The sequence below is a fragment of the Balaenoptera ricei genome, chromosome 4 (assembly GCF_028023285.1).
Source record: "Balaenoptera ricei isolate mBalRic1 chromosome 4, mBalRic1.hap2, whole genome shotgun sequence".
NCBI lineage: Eukaryota > Metazoa > Chordata > Mammalia > Artiodactyla > Balaenopteridae > Balaenoptera > Balaenoptera ricei.
Genome location: NC_082642.1, coordinates 23186507 through 23202188, shown reverse-complemented (window position 1 = coordinate 23202188; position 15682 = coordinate 23186507). Strand labels below are relative to the sequence as shown.

The 15682-nt window shown below is 51.7% G+C and overlaps 1 protein-coding gene across 1 annotated transcript in view; it reads right to left on the bottom strand.

Annotated features, from left to right (window-relative positions):
• The window catches only part of SLCO2A1 (solute carrier organic anion transporter family member 2A1), a 78178-nt gene that overhangs the window by 21854 nt on the left and 40642 nt on the right, over window positions 1-15682 (bottom strand). The window contains exon 3 of the mRNA XM_059920299.1: window positions 13510-13672. Coding sequence (XP_059776282.1) covers window positions 13510-13672 — 163 coding nt within the window. The remainder of the gene's footprint in view (window positions 1-13509; window positions 13673-15682) is intronic.

Sequence of the window (15682 nt, the reverse complement as noted above, 5' to 3'; positions counted from 1 at the left end):
TTTGTGTGTGTGTGTGCTTGCGTCAGTGTACTTTCTAATTTTTCTATAATGAACACAAGATACTTTTGAAATAAAGCAACAGTAAAAGCTTTTAAATTAAAAATATTTTTTTCATAAAAATATATAGCCAAAATTTAACAATGTCTCTCCCGCTTCTTATTGCTTTGTTCCACAGCCATTGCCCTAGGCCTGCAAAGGCAGGCCCATCACACTAGGGCCGAGTTTCTCTGCCCACCCCACCTTCCCTGACGCCTCTCCTTGCTTGTGTATTGGGCCTTTCTCTGACTTACACGCTTTACTGTAGAGATCCAAGTTCCAGCGCCAGAATTTTTAAGCTTCTATTTACTGCACAGGCAGACACTGCCAAGGCTGTGACGTACATTTTGTCCTGCTCACAGGGGTTATTGGCCCACATAAGTGGTTGCTCTGGGGCAGAGCTGGTATTTGAACCCATGTGTGCCTGACTCAAAGTCCTTAATGAAATCAAATCTGAAATGGCAGCTTTGAAAAGACACAACACACATTTTTCAGGGATGGAGGAGCCAGGCCTGGGGAGATTCCTCTACCCATCCCTAGTTACATTCAAACACATGAGCCCTCTGACCTCTGTAAGTGGCTGGGAACTTCCTCTCAGGTAGAGGTATCCTGGAAAGGGGCTGGCTGCTGGGAGTTTTGCTGAAATCCGAGACAAAGAGACGAAACAAACACATGGTATAAAGAGTCAAGAAATTGGCTTTGGTGAAATAAGCCAGACACAGAAAGACAAATACTGTATGATCTCACTTATATGTGGAATCTAAAACAGTCAAACACAAAGAAGCAGAGAGTAGAATGGTGATCGCCAGGGGCTTGGGGGAGGGGGAAATGGGGAGGTGATGGTCAAGGGTATAAAGTTTCAGTTATGTCAGATGAGTTCTGGAGATCTACTAGACAGCATAGCGCCTATAGATAACAATACTGCACTGTATACTCAAAATTCACTAAGAGGGTAGAACTTAAGTGTTCTTACACACACACACACACACACACACACACACACAGTAATAAAGGGGCAGGAGGAAACTTTGGGACGTGATGGATATGTCTGTGGCTTTGATGGTGGTGATGGTTTCATGGGTATACTCATCCTCAAATTCATTAAGTTTTATACGTTACTATGTACAGCTTTTTATATGTCAATCATATCTCTATAAAGGCATTTTTTTTTTTAAAGAAAGAAAAATTGGTTTTAGCCCTAGGTAGCTGTGTGATCTTGAGCAAGTTTCTGAACCTCTCTGAGCCTCAGTTTCCCTTTAGGCAGAGACCATAAGGTGGCTGGATAGGGAGAGTCCCTATGGGTCATTAAAGGGCTAGAAGGCTATGGTTCCAGAAAGGGGAGCAGGCATGAAAAACTGGACCCGCTGGTCAGTCAGCATGGCTGATGGCTGTGCCTGCCCCTTTGTAGGAAGGCTGGTGTGCCTCAGTGATGCTGCAAGGGCCTGATTCTCAGGATCGTCACTTTAGTCTGGAAGCACAAAGCTGTGAAATGTTCCTGCTGAGGAAGAGCCCACTCCTCACCACACTCAGGAACCCTCCCACCAACACTGCCCCGTGTCCAACATTCAGAGACGGGGCTGTGGTGCTGGCACACTCACGCCCATCCCCAGGGGGAGGCCCAGGTGGCTGTGGGCAGGCAAGGACCATAGATGTTGGAGCGGCTGGGCTGGGGGCCTGGGACCTGGGTTCTAGTCCTGGATCTGATTCCTCACGTCAGTGACCTTGACTTTGAAAGCCCTCAGAGGATTCCGGGGAAGGGGCCATGCACTGCAGAGGGTGGGCGGTAGCCGAGGGCCAGGCTCACAGCTCACTCCGTGCCCTCAGTGCGGCAGCCGCACGGACACCTCAGCAGGTGAGCGTTTACACGCTGTGCGTTGTGCTAGTCTTTAGAAAAAGACCCCACTACCCTTCTCAAGACCATATGGGCAGGTTCAGGAATGAGGGCGGAGCCGGCTGCCTGGCCCTGGCCACCCTCTGATCCGTGCTACCGACTGGCCAGGTGCGGCTGTGCGGTCACTCAAACAGTTGGCCGCACGCCCTGCTCACCTCCCTCCACCAACTTTGACTGAGGTGACACACATCTAAAGGGCTCGTAAATTAAAAAGCTGCTCAAATGGGCAAGTTCTCAAATGGGCATTTCTTTTCAGAAGATTCAAACAAATTTCGAGTAGATTTTATAAGAGGAAATGAGCAAAGTTTGGAGTTCCCTAAAACTGTGGGCTACTGTCACTTGCAAATGTGCTTGGCTGAGCTGCCTGTCTCTGTCTAGGTGTGACAGCAGCTCCCTGTCACACGTTGTCTTGTCGGCTATGGGGTGGCAGGGCCAGGTCTCCCTTAAGTGCAAGGGTGGTGTAAAGATAACCCAAAGGCAAACGACCACACTGGGAAAGTGGTGCAAAGAATTGGCCCCTGCTCCCAGTGCAGCCACTGAAGGACTACACCCAGGCCCGTCAGCTCCCATGGACAATGCCTGCCTCACAGGGAAAAGCTGGGATGCTAAGACCTGAAAAGACACCTGGACACACCTTCCAAAGCCTTCTGTCTGCTGTGGTACACACATCATGAAAGAAGCAACCGCAACATTGCCAAAATATTGGTCAAATCAAAACCACAGTGAGATACCATTTCATACCCTTCAAAAAACAGAAAACAAGTGTTGGGTAAGATGTAGAGAAATTAGAACCCTTGTGCGTTGCTGGTAAGAATGTAAAATAGTGCAGCCACTGTGGAAAACGGCATGGAAGTTCTTCAAAAAAAATTAAACATAGAACTACCATATTATCCAGCATGTACACTCCTGGGTATTTACCCAAAAGAATTCAAAGCCGGGACTTGAACAGATATTTGTACACTGGTGTTCATAGCCAGAGTATTCACAATAGCCAAAAGGTGGAAACAACCCAAATGTCCATCAGATGAATGGATAAACATAACGTGATATACACATGCAATGGAATATCATTGAGCCTTAAAAAGGAAGGCTTAATACACATGCTACATACAAAATGAATGAACCTTGAAGATATTATGCTAACAAACAAGTCAGACACAAAAGTACAACCATTGCATGATTCCATTTATATGAGGAACCTAGAATAGACAAATTCATAGAGACAGAAAGCAGAATGGTGGTCGCCAGGCAGGGGCTGGGGGAAGGGGGAAGAGGGAGTTAGTGTTTAAGGGGCACAGTTTCCACTGGGAAAGATGAAAAAGCTCTGGAGATGGATGGTGACAATGGCTGTACAACAGTGTGAAAGTACTTAATGCCCTGAATTGCACACGTTTAAATGGCAAATTTTATGTTATATATATTTTACCACAATAAAAAATACAGCCTGGTATCCACAGCGTACCAGAGAGCACGTGGGGAGGCACCAAGCCCAGTGCTGTTGGGGAGAGGGTTTGGGAAGGATTCTCAGAGACAATAGCCTCTGAGCTGAGAAGGATCAGCAGGAGGAGACAGAAAAGCCGTGGTGAGGAGGGGAGAGCTCAGAGGTTCAGCGGGGTCAGTATGCAGACACCGCCAGGGTGAGGCCCAGCTGCTCCTGGAGGGCTGCCGTGTCCCGCAAAGGGGCCTGGATTACATCCTAAGGAGAACCCAGAGGGTGACGATCAGGAGGGGGACAGTACATCTAACACACTGGAGGGATTAGCCAGTTTTCAAGGCCCGTGTGTAAAGAGCGGAACTGACCCAGCCAAGAGCTACTTCGGGGGTAAAATAGGTGAAGCTGCGTGTTGCCTGAGAGGCAGGCAGGGAGCGCTGGTCCACTCCACGGCTGCGAGCACGGGGGTGCTCAGCCCACAGCGGGTGTGTCAGGTACACAAGGCCAGGCTGGCTGTAGGGAAGCAGGAGCCTCGGAAACAAAGGGCCAGAGAATAAGTCTTTCTTTTCAGAGTTCTAGTTCTTGATTTTGCTGATTCTTATAATTTTACTAAAGTCACATTTATTAGAACATTGTTGCCGGCAAAATTATTTTTTGTGTGCCATTTAGCGGTCATCAAAGATTGTAAAAATGTTGACTGGCTTATTAAGTCTTTACATGGCATGTTGCACGGTGCACCAATGCCACAAAAATCCTCATGAAATTTCACCTAATGAAGTGTCCAGGAGGCAAAATTCTCTGGGGATCTTTTAACTGTTATCATTAACTTTTAGAATGTCACATTACATGTCAGAAACTAACTGCCTTTATTAAAAATGTGTATATGGGGACTTCCCTGGTGGCGCAGTGTTTAAGAATCCGCCTGCCAATGCTGGGGACACGGGTTTCAGCCCTGGTCCGGGAAGATCCCACATGCCACAGAGCAACTAAGCCCGTGTGCCAAAACTACTGAGCCTGCGCTCTAGAGCCCACGAGCCACAACTACTGAGCCCACGTGCCACAACTACTGAGCCTGTGCTCTAGACCCTGCGAGCCACAACTACTGAGCCCACATGCCACAACTACTGAGCCTGTGCTCTAGACCCCACGAGCCACAACTACTGAACCTGTGCTCTAGAGCCCGCGAGCCACAACTACTGAGCCCGTGTGCCACAACTGCTGAAGCCCACGTGCCTAGAGCCCATGCTCCCCAACAAGAGAAGCCACCACAATGAGAAGCCTGCGCGCCACAATGAAGACTAGCTCCCCACTCGCCACAACTAGAGAAAGCCTGTGTGCAGCAACGAAGACCCAACGTGGCCAAAAATAAATAAATTAAAATAAATAAATTTTTTTAAATGTTTACTTTAAAAGATAATCAATTGGCCCCAAATTAAATCCAAGTCTACTGAGATCCTCTTGGGCTATTCTACATTCCAAATTGATTCAAGATCTCCCAACAAACTCTCTTTTCCTTATGCCTGCCCTAAATGGGGCCAAATCCACCCCAGACCAGGCTGTGACACAAGCAAAAGGGAAAGATCAGTTCCTCCACCTGGGAAGCAGCAGCTTGCTCTCCGTCCTGGAGGCGGGGTGCGGCAGTGGGTAGGACCCGCTGCTGGTGAAGGTGTTTGTCAGAGACAAGGTCTGAGCTTTCCAGGAACTCACGCCTGGGCCTCCCTGCGGTGATGGTCGTGGCCAGCTCACTCTGGTGAGGACAGAGTCTTCTAGAGTTTAGAACATTAGGCTCTTCTCTTAAAAAGAAGAAGACAGTGATGGAGTGAAAAGACCTGTATCAGGACCCACTGGCAGAGCTGTGGGGCTCAGCTTTCTGCAGCCCACCCCACCCCTCTCCTCCCTGGAGCAGAAGAGCTCGGGCCACGTGAAGAAGAGAGAGCAACCCCTCCCCGTTCCTCAGGCGTTCCAGCAAACGCCCCACACCCAGTCCTCTCCTTGGACTTACAGAAGCTCACCGCCCTCCTCCTCCCACCTGCCCACCATCAGATCCTGTGATATGGTCAGAGAAACGCCTGCTTCTTCCAGCCACCACGGACTCGGGGGCCACCCGCCTCTGCCTTGCGGGGCCTGGGTAAGGGAGGGAGGGGGTATGTTCCAACTGGCTGTCAGTCTGTTTCTCATCTTCCCTGAGGCCCACTTCTGGAAGGCTCAAGTTTATCAGAGCACATTCTTCCCACAAGACACCAGAGGTCTAGCCGTGCCAGTTTTCACAGGGCTAACTAGAAACAAGTCGGGACCTCTCCCCTCCTCCAGCTTCCCCACCACCAGCCCAGATGCACACCAGTCAACCCTCTGACTCATCCCACAATTTACGTACGCAGAATTTCAGCTCTAATTTCTGAACCCCTCCGTGGGTTGGGAAAGTGGGAACGCGGTGGCAGGAAGGGCTACCTCCCTGGAATGGGACCCACGGAGACGGGTGGAGCTGGGCAGACTAAGGTCTGGCCTCTCCATCGTTCAAGGACACACGTTCCAGGTGCGGCCAGGCTGAGGCCAGCGGGCTTGTCAAGGGTCTAATAAGAGGTCTCTGCACAAAGACCCAGCGCTGGGGCCAAGACAGGACCCTAGAAGGGTTGAGCAACGTAGGAAGGCTGTGGCGAGTGGGCTTTCCTTTGAGTAGTCCTTCCTGTCGTCTGGTAGAGGAAAGAGAGAACTGTGCCAGGAAACAAGAGGGCAGCACCTTGAGAGCCACCCGTTACCTCCCTGCTCGGAAGGGGGCACCGTTTGCGAGTGAGTAGGGCCAAATGAGGAGGAGGTTAGCAAGACCCAAACCTCAGAAGCAACCCATAAGAGAACAATAGAGAAAAGCAGCAGTGCTTCTGGAGAGTTTTCTGCAAGCGTGGCCAAAATGCCAAGCCTCGAGCTATCAGCAAACTCCTGGAACCTCATTCAGAATGTTCCACTCTGAAAGACCTATTTCCTCATCCTCTTAAATTCGGCCATTCAACAGTTCTTCCCGAAACTCTGGCAACGCCCACCGGCAGGCCTGGAACAGGCTGTCCCGAACTTACTCATGATTGAGATCTCAAAGTCATTTATAAAGTGACTTGTTTGCATATCAGAAGTGATTGGGTCCCCATGGAGTTCACAAAGCCTTGTCAGTCCATCATGCCCCTGTGATAACATGTGTTCTCTTCCAACTAGACTAAGCCTCCACTTAGAAAATGATTTCTATGGGCACGTGCATTCTGACTTTTATTTTGGGAAACCAGGAGAACATATTCTTCTGCACTAGCTGGGGGTTGACAGCCTGGGTCACATGGTGGAGCAGTGCAAGGAAGTCATATTTTGCAGTCAGGCAGACCGGGTTCAAATCTTGGCTCTGCTGCTTCCTGGTCAGGGAACTCTCAGAATCTTAGTCTCTTCATCTCCAAAACAGATACAGATAATCATACCTACCTTGTAACATTCTTATTCAGATGAAAATGAATAACAATGTCATAACCTGGGATACAGTGATCACACAGTAAGATCCATATTCATCCAAATAGGCCAGAAACGGAGAAATTTAAACAGATGAGGGAGATGGCAGAACCCTGGAGACAGGCATTATTGCCCAGGTTTTTAAGGACTTGGGGACTGGATCCAGAAACTTAGAGACAAGTAAGATCAGCGCTGGTCACTAGCAACGGATGGATGTAATAGAGGGGTTGAGGGCAAGTGGGTTGCTTGCAAGGATTCACATCCATGCAGGAAAAGAGTGAGCTTAGGTGAGTGGAAGAAGAGGGTTCCCCTGCTCTGCTCTCAAGACTGAGTTTCCGAGACGGAGACTGAGGCTGGACGCCCCTTCCGCACCGCCACCCTGGCACTAGAGGGGTCATGGGGAAATGCCTACTTGTATTGAGGAGGCCATGGGACCAGTGAGCTGGGCATGAGAGGGCAGGTCCACTGTGCGCAGTGTGACAGGCTGGGCACCATGCTGCTGGCAAGGGGCTTGCCCCAGCCCCACCCTACCCCCCGCCCCGCACACGCGCCCGCCCGAGGAACCGCCACCAGGCCTCGGAAAGAGGCATCACCCAGCTCAGCTCATCATCAACACTGTTTCTTAGTGGATAGGAGGGAAGCAAGACACACCCGAGGCAACAGGATGGCGGCTCAGAGCCATTTAATTTTAGTATTCAAAGAGAATGTGCGCTTAATTTGCACCCCCAGTTGGGAGTGAAGCAGAACTTATTGTTCACAGATTTATTAACAGGCTGATGAGGAGCAATTTGAAGGGGGGAAAAAAAAAAAGGGATTAGCTGAGCCAACATGAGTTCATCAAGAGCCAGTCATGCCAAACCAAGCTCATTTCCTTTGTTAATGGGGCTCCCAGACTGGCAGGAAGCCATAACACGGTGTTACTTGAGTGGAGGAAGCCTTTTGACAAAGCCTGTCATGATATCCTGACAGATATCCAGACCAGAGGTGGACACGTGGCTGAGTCCTCCAGGGAGAACTGCTCAAAGCGTGCCCAGTGGAGGCGCAGATGGGCCAGTGTGACCTGGGAGACACCACGCAGCACCACTGCCCCGGACCTGGGGACAGCTGAGAACAGCTGACAGATTTGTGAAGGACATGAATGGTGCGAAGCCGGTGGCAATGGCAAATAAGACAGTTCAAAGGCTGAAAATTCAAGATGAGATCCCAGGCTACAAGGAGGGGCTCCAGCCAAAGGGACTGAATCTTCTGGAGTCAGCTGCGGCTGCTGTACCAAAGAATCATAGCCTGGGAGGCTTACACACAGCGGAATTACTTCTCAAAGTTCTGGAGGCAGGAAGTCCAAAATCGGGGTGCCAGCATGGTGGGGTTCTGGTGAGAGCCAGACTGCTGGCTTCCCGCTGCACCCTCACGGGGCCGAAAGAGAGCCAGACAGCTCCTTGGCCTCTTCTACAAGGGCACGAATCCCACCACGGGGCTCCACTTCCATGACCTCCCCGCCTCCAAATACCTGACTTCTCTTTGCCGTTTCCCCCTTGAGATCTCTGAGCCTCACATCCCCTGACGGTGGCCAATCCAAGCTCTGAATCCTCAAAAGTCCTTTTGTTCCTGAGAGAAAGAAACTGCTTCTGCTGGTTTCCTGCCTCGTGGTGTGGGTCGCTCGCTGCCCGAATGTGCCTGCTGGTTCCCTAGTCAAGCCTTTGGGCCACAGGAGGTGTCTGGGCACAGCAGCCTCGAGTGTGGCAAGAAGAGCAGAAGCTGCTCCCTGTGTCCTCTGGGGGTCCTTGGGGGCCCAAGGCCTCAAGCAGGAGGCATCAATGGCTTCTTCAAACCACAGTGCCCCAGGGAACAGGGGCTGGCACCCTGCTTCTGTGGGGCTATCCCCGACTCCCTGACAGTTTTCCTGGGGCAACCATAGCCACTGGAATTGTAACCAGCCTTCCTTTTCCATCCTGGCTGCTGACTCTCCCCAGGAGACCCTGCCCGCTGCCTTGGGTGGGCCCAAGACACACAGTCCGCCAGGGGTCCCCGGGACGCCGCTCTCCCCAGAGGAGCAGGACGCAGGACGCAGCCTGGCCCCTAGGTGTCCCTCCCCTCCGCACCAGACACGGAGCAGGCCTGCAGGCCCCAGCCTCACTCCTGAGCAAGGGAAGTGAGGAACAAGCCTCCAGGGGAGGGGGGGTCACACTCAGGTCTCTCCTGGGGCCAGGGCTGGAGAAGAACAAGGGATCCCGCCTCCAGGCCAGCCAGGGGGGGTCGTGACTCTCCCACGAAACAGACATTAAGAGAGCCTGACAGAGGCAAACGCTCTCAGGTCAGCCGCTGGGGCCGTGCCTTGGAGATGCCCGTTCTCCGCGGCCCCAGCTCCTTCCCCGGCCTTCCCCCTGACACGCAACACAGCGGCCTGGTGTCTTCTGTCATTTCTCCACACGCGTTTCTCTTCTTTCCTATACTGTGAGTTGAAAATGTGTTCCACATCAGGTCTCGTTAGCTTAGCTGTGCTCATCCGTTCAGGTCTGTTTCCCTCTCAGTTGACTTGATAACACCCATGTGTTTTGTGACTCGCCCCCACTGCTGCTTTCCCCCACTTTTCAGGTTAAACAGATCCAGCTGGCCGGGCTGTGCACCTCCCGCTCCGACCGTCCACCCACTCTCCGCCCCAGCACACACGTGCTCCCCCCGCCTCCCTAGGCACCTCCACCCTAACAGCGGCCCTGCTGCCCACCTGGTCCATCCCCGCCTCCACCTCCACACCCACGCAGACCCCACACCTTCCACCCCTCCCTCCACTGCGGGCCACCTCCTCACAGAGGAACGCCTCCCTCACACACTCACGCTTACCCCGCAGACACACTCCCTTCCCCCACAGTTCTGGCACCACGGCCGGGTGCTCCCCCCTGAACTGCCCTGAGCTCAGGGGCCCTGAGCGGCTCCCCCAGTGGAAGGACCCTGCGTGGCACTGGGGTTCTGCTCCAGGCCGGCGTGTCCTCCGCCGAGGAAGGGGCGCAGTCACTCAGGAGCCCGAGGCTCCCGTCCCCGGGTCTGCCCACCACCCTCCTGCCCAGGGACGCCTCTGATGAACCAGCATGCGTGAGGGACTGGCAACTTCATGAGCAGAGGACTAGAAAGCCACTCTTCCCTTTCTTTTTTTGACTGCTCCAAAAATACAACTCCCCCCGCCCTGCTCCTCCCACAGGAAGCCCCTCCTGCGTGCATCCATTGTCTGGGTGGGGCCGACTTCCCTCTAGACTTGGCTCAGGACCTCTCACAGGTTACACCTACTCCTACCAGACACTTGTTTCCGAAGACCCTTCTCTTGTCTCCCAGGAGAACTGGTCTCGGGTTGGCCTGTTTCCCACCTATCCAAACCGCTCTGAGCCTTCCAGAAGTGGTCTTAGAGGCTTTGGCTTGGTGGCTAGGCTTTTCTCTAAAGGCGCCAGGCGTATTTCCGGACCCCACTGACATTTAGCAAATCTAAACATTCATAAATGTCTGCATGGCCTTTTTAAAATTAGCCATGAGCTGTTAAAGGTCTCTGTGATTCCCACAATGTTCAGCTCCTCTTTAATTTTTTTCCCTGAAACACAGAGTTACTTTCCATTTCCCATGTTCATTTCTGGAGCAGCTTTGCTCCAAGGGGAAAGAGTCAGCAGTCAACACATGATAATAGGTCTGGGGGTCATTGCTCATGAGGAAGAGATTTCAAATACCACATCAAGGGCAGGCAAAGAGAAATGTGCTGAACAGCTAACACGGACCAAGCACTTTATCTATACTATGTAGTTTTAATTTTGCCCTCAGAACACACTGAAAGTGGAGGTATTATTGTTCCCATTTTACAGATGAAGAAACTGAGGTTCAGAAAGATGAACAGCAGCTTGCCTAAGCAGACTTAGCAACTAAATGGCTGAGCTGGGATTTGAATGTCTATGCTCTCTCTACCCAGCATACCAGGTGGCTCCAACTTAAGGGTCTGGGAATAGAGCAGAACAGCAGCCTAAGCTTCAACCAAGAGAAATCCTATGGCCTCACATATAAAGGTGCATCAAGGACTATGCCAAGGGAGGGGCCCCGCTCCGGCTATAGCAGAGGACAGCTGTATGGTGAGGACCAGGGAGAAGCTGCCTTCAAGTGCCCACAGGACGCCCAGCCCATTGGCTGTGAGCTGTCAGACTCTCCAGAGGAAGCAGGCGCTTCCTCATTTGGGACTCTACTTACCCAGCATATTACATATACTGTCCCCAGCACCGCTTGTTATAAAAGCCACTGTTTAATGGTTAATACATGTGCCAGCCCCTTGGCTAAATTCAGAGCATGCATCCTTCAGCCCTCGCAGCCCTGCGAGGGAGGGTCCATTTTATACAGGTAGGAACTGAGACTCAGCTGTGGAGGAAGTGGCCCAAGGCCATGCTGTTAGGGGGTTTCAAAGCCCAGCTTCAGACCCCGGACCGTCCAGATTCATGACATCATTCAGGGTGGTGCGTTTAGTGAAATTTGTGTGTGCCTGATGGCCCTGCATAATTTAAAACTGAAGTTCCCATAGGAATACATTTGAAGGAAGAGTCGTATTTCAAACTTTTCCCATGAAGTGAGATCTTATGAATATTTTTGTTTGCACATATTAGCACAGCACATGCCCCCGCTGTACTGGCACTGGGAAGATGCCCTGAAGGTAGCCCAGCCCTGAGCACATGCAGCTGCTGCTCTGATCCCAGCCAGCGTGAAGGAGACTGTGTCCTATTGTTGCAAATAGAATTTACACAAACAAAAAAGCAAGGAAGCTCACCCTCCTGGACAGCGATTCCTCCCTGCAGGCTGACAGGCAAGCTGTGGTCCCTCTCACAGTCCCCGTCTTTCCTCTCTCAGTGGAGGTGGGCTAAGAGCACTGAGGCAGAGAGTTTGCCTCAGAGCAGGGAGGACGGTGGTGGAAAGGACCCAAGACGCCCGCCCATCCCTAACAAGGAGCAGAGTGATTGCTTTCAGAGGCCCGCAGGTCTCCGGCCACTCTCTGTGGTGGCTGCTCTGTGTGATGTAAATGCCCTTGGTATTCGGCCCAGGCTGGGGGAGCCAGCCCCCGGGCTACGCAGGCCATGGTGTGCGGTGCCTGGCAGGATGCCCTCCCCGAAGCCTGGCCCCAGCACCCCAGGTTCCCTTGCTGATTTCATTAGCCCAGTCTTCATGCGGACAGGGAAGGGCAGGGACCATGTGTCTGGAGCAGGCTTGGCACATGGCTCTCTGACGTGGCCAGCAACTCCTGACTCTCCTTCAGAGCTGGCCTCAGACCCCTTGTCTCGACCGAGGGGGAGAAAGAGCTTAGACCCCTAAGCTTGGGTCTGTCTTCCTCCTGGGCCTACTTGAAGCAAGACTCAGGCTTAAATAGTCCAAATAGATCCAAGGCCACAGTGAATTTATGGTAATCACCAGTGATCAGTTCACTGGTGATTACCAGGGAGGTGGGGAAAAGATTCCCAACCCAACAAACATTTCATCATTACACATCGCTGTTCCTGCTCCATTCTTTTTCCATTCCAGCCACCCACCTCCCCACTGTAGGTCTCACAGCCTATAAAGCATTCCCGTTTGGCATTCTAAGTGACTCCTCTCTCGGACCCGATCTGCATATATGACTAAAAACAAGCCTGGTATTTAAGCAAACAGGAATCAGTTATCCCCTCAGCGCATCCCCAGGTGGCCCGTCTATCCTCAGACATCTTCAACTCCAATACAGCAGACCGAGAATAAGCATTTAGGGACTGGGCCTCTCACTTGCTGCTCCTCACAAAACCACTGCCACATACCATATCCCTTAAAACAAGTGCAAATTGATCCCCCGCCAATACATTACCATAAAATTAGCTCCAAAGCAGTGATGTTCCCAGGGTGCCAAGTAAATGCAAATACAAAACCACCCTTGGGGCTATTTCCTACCCAGACCACACAAAATTTCCACAGGGGAAAAAAAAAATCCCACTGCCAATGACCTCACCATCAAATATTACAGAACATAAAGGAAACACTCCACCATAAACAAAAGCAAGCAGACACAGAATGTGGGAGGATTAGCAATCTCAAAATTTGCACTAATAAAACAATCCAAAAAGGACTATAAAATAAATACATCTAAAATAGTTGAAGAAACTAAAATGAAAATAGAAATCATAAGGAAATACCAAGAAACCATGAAAGTGGGGCAGACAGATTTGAAAAACTATTTGAAAATAATGTTAAAGGATGTACTTCAGGAAAAAGGAAGTTAAGTCAACAAGGGTGGGTGAAATGCAAGAAGCAATGGTGAGCAAAGAAACCAGTAAACTTGTGGGTAAATATAAATAAGTACTGAAATATTTATAAATAACAACTATATTAATAATGACCACTGGGAGGAGGGTAAAGACAGGCAGAGCTAAAATATAGTCAACAATAACATGGAAGATGGGAGAGGATGGTCGGCATCCAAACATCCCAGGATCCCACCAAAAGCACAGGAGGATTGAGTGGGTATCTCACAAAGTTGGTTGGGGTGCTTCTGGGGCAATGGATACCACTCTGGGCTATGCTGTCCTCTCCCACCAGAAAGTTTCCTCGGCTTTTCTCCCCAGAGCGTATCTGAAAGTCAGAACCTACAGAATCATGTACCCTCATCCCCTTGAAGCAAGAGTGGGAGGCCACTTACCCATGCTGGTCACGGTGTATTGGTAAGGTTCTGAGAGGAAGTGTGGGAGGGTGAGGACAAAGGCACCCGAAGCCAGGAGGAGACCCCCCATGCCGATCAGCCGCGGACGGTGCACCCGGCTGCCAAAGTAGCTGACAAAGATGATGAGGATGGCGTTGCTGATCTGCAGAGAGAGCAGAGGAGCCAAGTGAGACCAGAGGCTCTGTTCTCACCCACCCACAGAGTGGACCTGACTGTCACAGCAGAGAGGCAAGAAGCTGCCTGGTGTCACCCAAGGGCCCAAGCAGAGCTGTGGTGCCAGCTTTGCCGGGAGGGCCAAGCATGCAGTTTCAGCTTTCCCCTGTTGTCAGAAACCCTTCCCAGCCTCAGCCTTCTAGACCAGACCAAGAGAAGTATCTAGAGACCACGGGAAGCTCAACCATTAGGACCAAAGCTTTTGGGGCCAAATTCAAGAAAGCTTCCTATTCTGGCTGGCTCCTAGGAACAGTACATGTTCCCTAACTAAACTCCCTAAGGACTCTGACTTCATAGTCAGAATAACCACCAAGCAACCTTCACTATCTCATTTCATCATGCAACAAGTCTCATTTTTGCAGACAACACGATTGGGGCTCAGAATATTAAGTAACTTGCCATGTCCATGAGGTCAGGAGGTGGCTCAAACAAGGACTGCCTGAATTTAAAGTGCCCCGTCTTAACTACAGTGGTCTACTGCCCCTTGGAGAAGTGAGTTTCTGCCCCAGCAGCTCTGCTCCTAATCGGCTCTGGCCCTCCCTGGGTTGGCTTCCACCTCTGTGAATGAGGGATGAGGACTAGGGCTCCCTAAGGCCCTTCCCAGGTGGAAACACCAGTAACTCATGTTCCTGGTGCTCCCTGGAAAGCGTGCTCTCTGAGCCCCACCCAGAGCCAAAGAGGGGAACCGAAGGCCCCAGCTTGGGGAGCAGGGTCTTAAATGGTAACAGGGGTGCTGGCAGATCTTCTGACCTCGACTCCATCCAAAGAGATGGTCCTCTGCCCCAGAAGGTAAGTTCACCTGAACCAGACGAGCCCTGGATGTCAGCACTCATAGCCCCTGCCCTGTCCACACCACAGTCTCCTTCCGGCTGTTAAAGCAGGTGTCCCTGTCTCAGGAAATAGGGACCAGAGTCTTGGTATGTGGCTCTTGCCAAGATTGTCAATGACCTCCTCACTGCCAAGTCCGCTGGCCAATTCTCAGTTCTCTTCTCACCTGATCTCTCAGCACCATTTGATTCAGTTGACCATTTCTGCCTTCCTGAAACGCTCCTTTCACTAAGTTTCCGTGACACCATGTTCTCCTAGTTTGCTGCCCCTGGCTGCTCCTTCTCAGTCTTCTTGGCTGGTTCCTCTTCGCCTCCCTGATCTCTCAACTCTCAGAGCTCAGTCCCCATACCTCTGCTCTTGTCTTGGGGAGCTCAGCCAGTCCCACGGCTTTCCTTGTTCTGTATGCGCTTCTGATTCCCACAGGCCCTGCACGTCCCAGAGCTCATTCCTCATCTTCCACCCAAAACCTGGTGACCCCCTCCCCGGTCCTCCTCCTCTCAGTAGACGGCACCTCATCCTATGAGCGGCTCAAGCAAAACATCTGCGCATGGTCCTCGACTGCCTTTTCACACCGACATCCAACCATCAGCAAATCCCATTGGCCGGGCCTTCAGTGGCCCCTCAGAAGCCAACCACCTCCACCACTACCACCTGGTCTCAGCCACCATGGCACCCTGTCTGAGCTTTGCCTTCCACCCACCGCCACTCTTGCCTCAGAGCCCTCTATTCTCCTCCTAGCAGCCAGAGTGGTCCTGCTGAAATGTCAGACCGTGTTCCCTCTGCCCAAATCCGATATGGTAACAAAAACAAAGTCGTTCCCAGAGCCCCCGAAGCCCTGAGGAGCCTGCCCCTTCCCCATCACTGTTTGCCCTGCTCCCCTCCCGTCCCCCTCCCTTCCTCCACCCCAGCCACTCTGCCTCCTGCTGCTCTGTGAACACAGGGCCTTGGCACTGGCTGCTCCTTCATCTTACATGTCTGCGGGGGGCTCCCTTCTCAAAGAGCCCTACTTTAGATCTCTGCTCAGGTTGAACCTTCTCATTAAGGCCTTCTCTGAAAAAGAAGGGGGTGGGGTGGGTGAAATGGGTGAAGGGCGTCAAAAGTACACACTTCC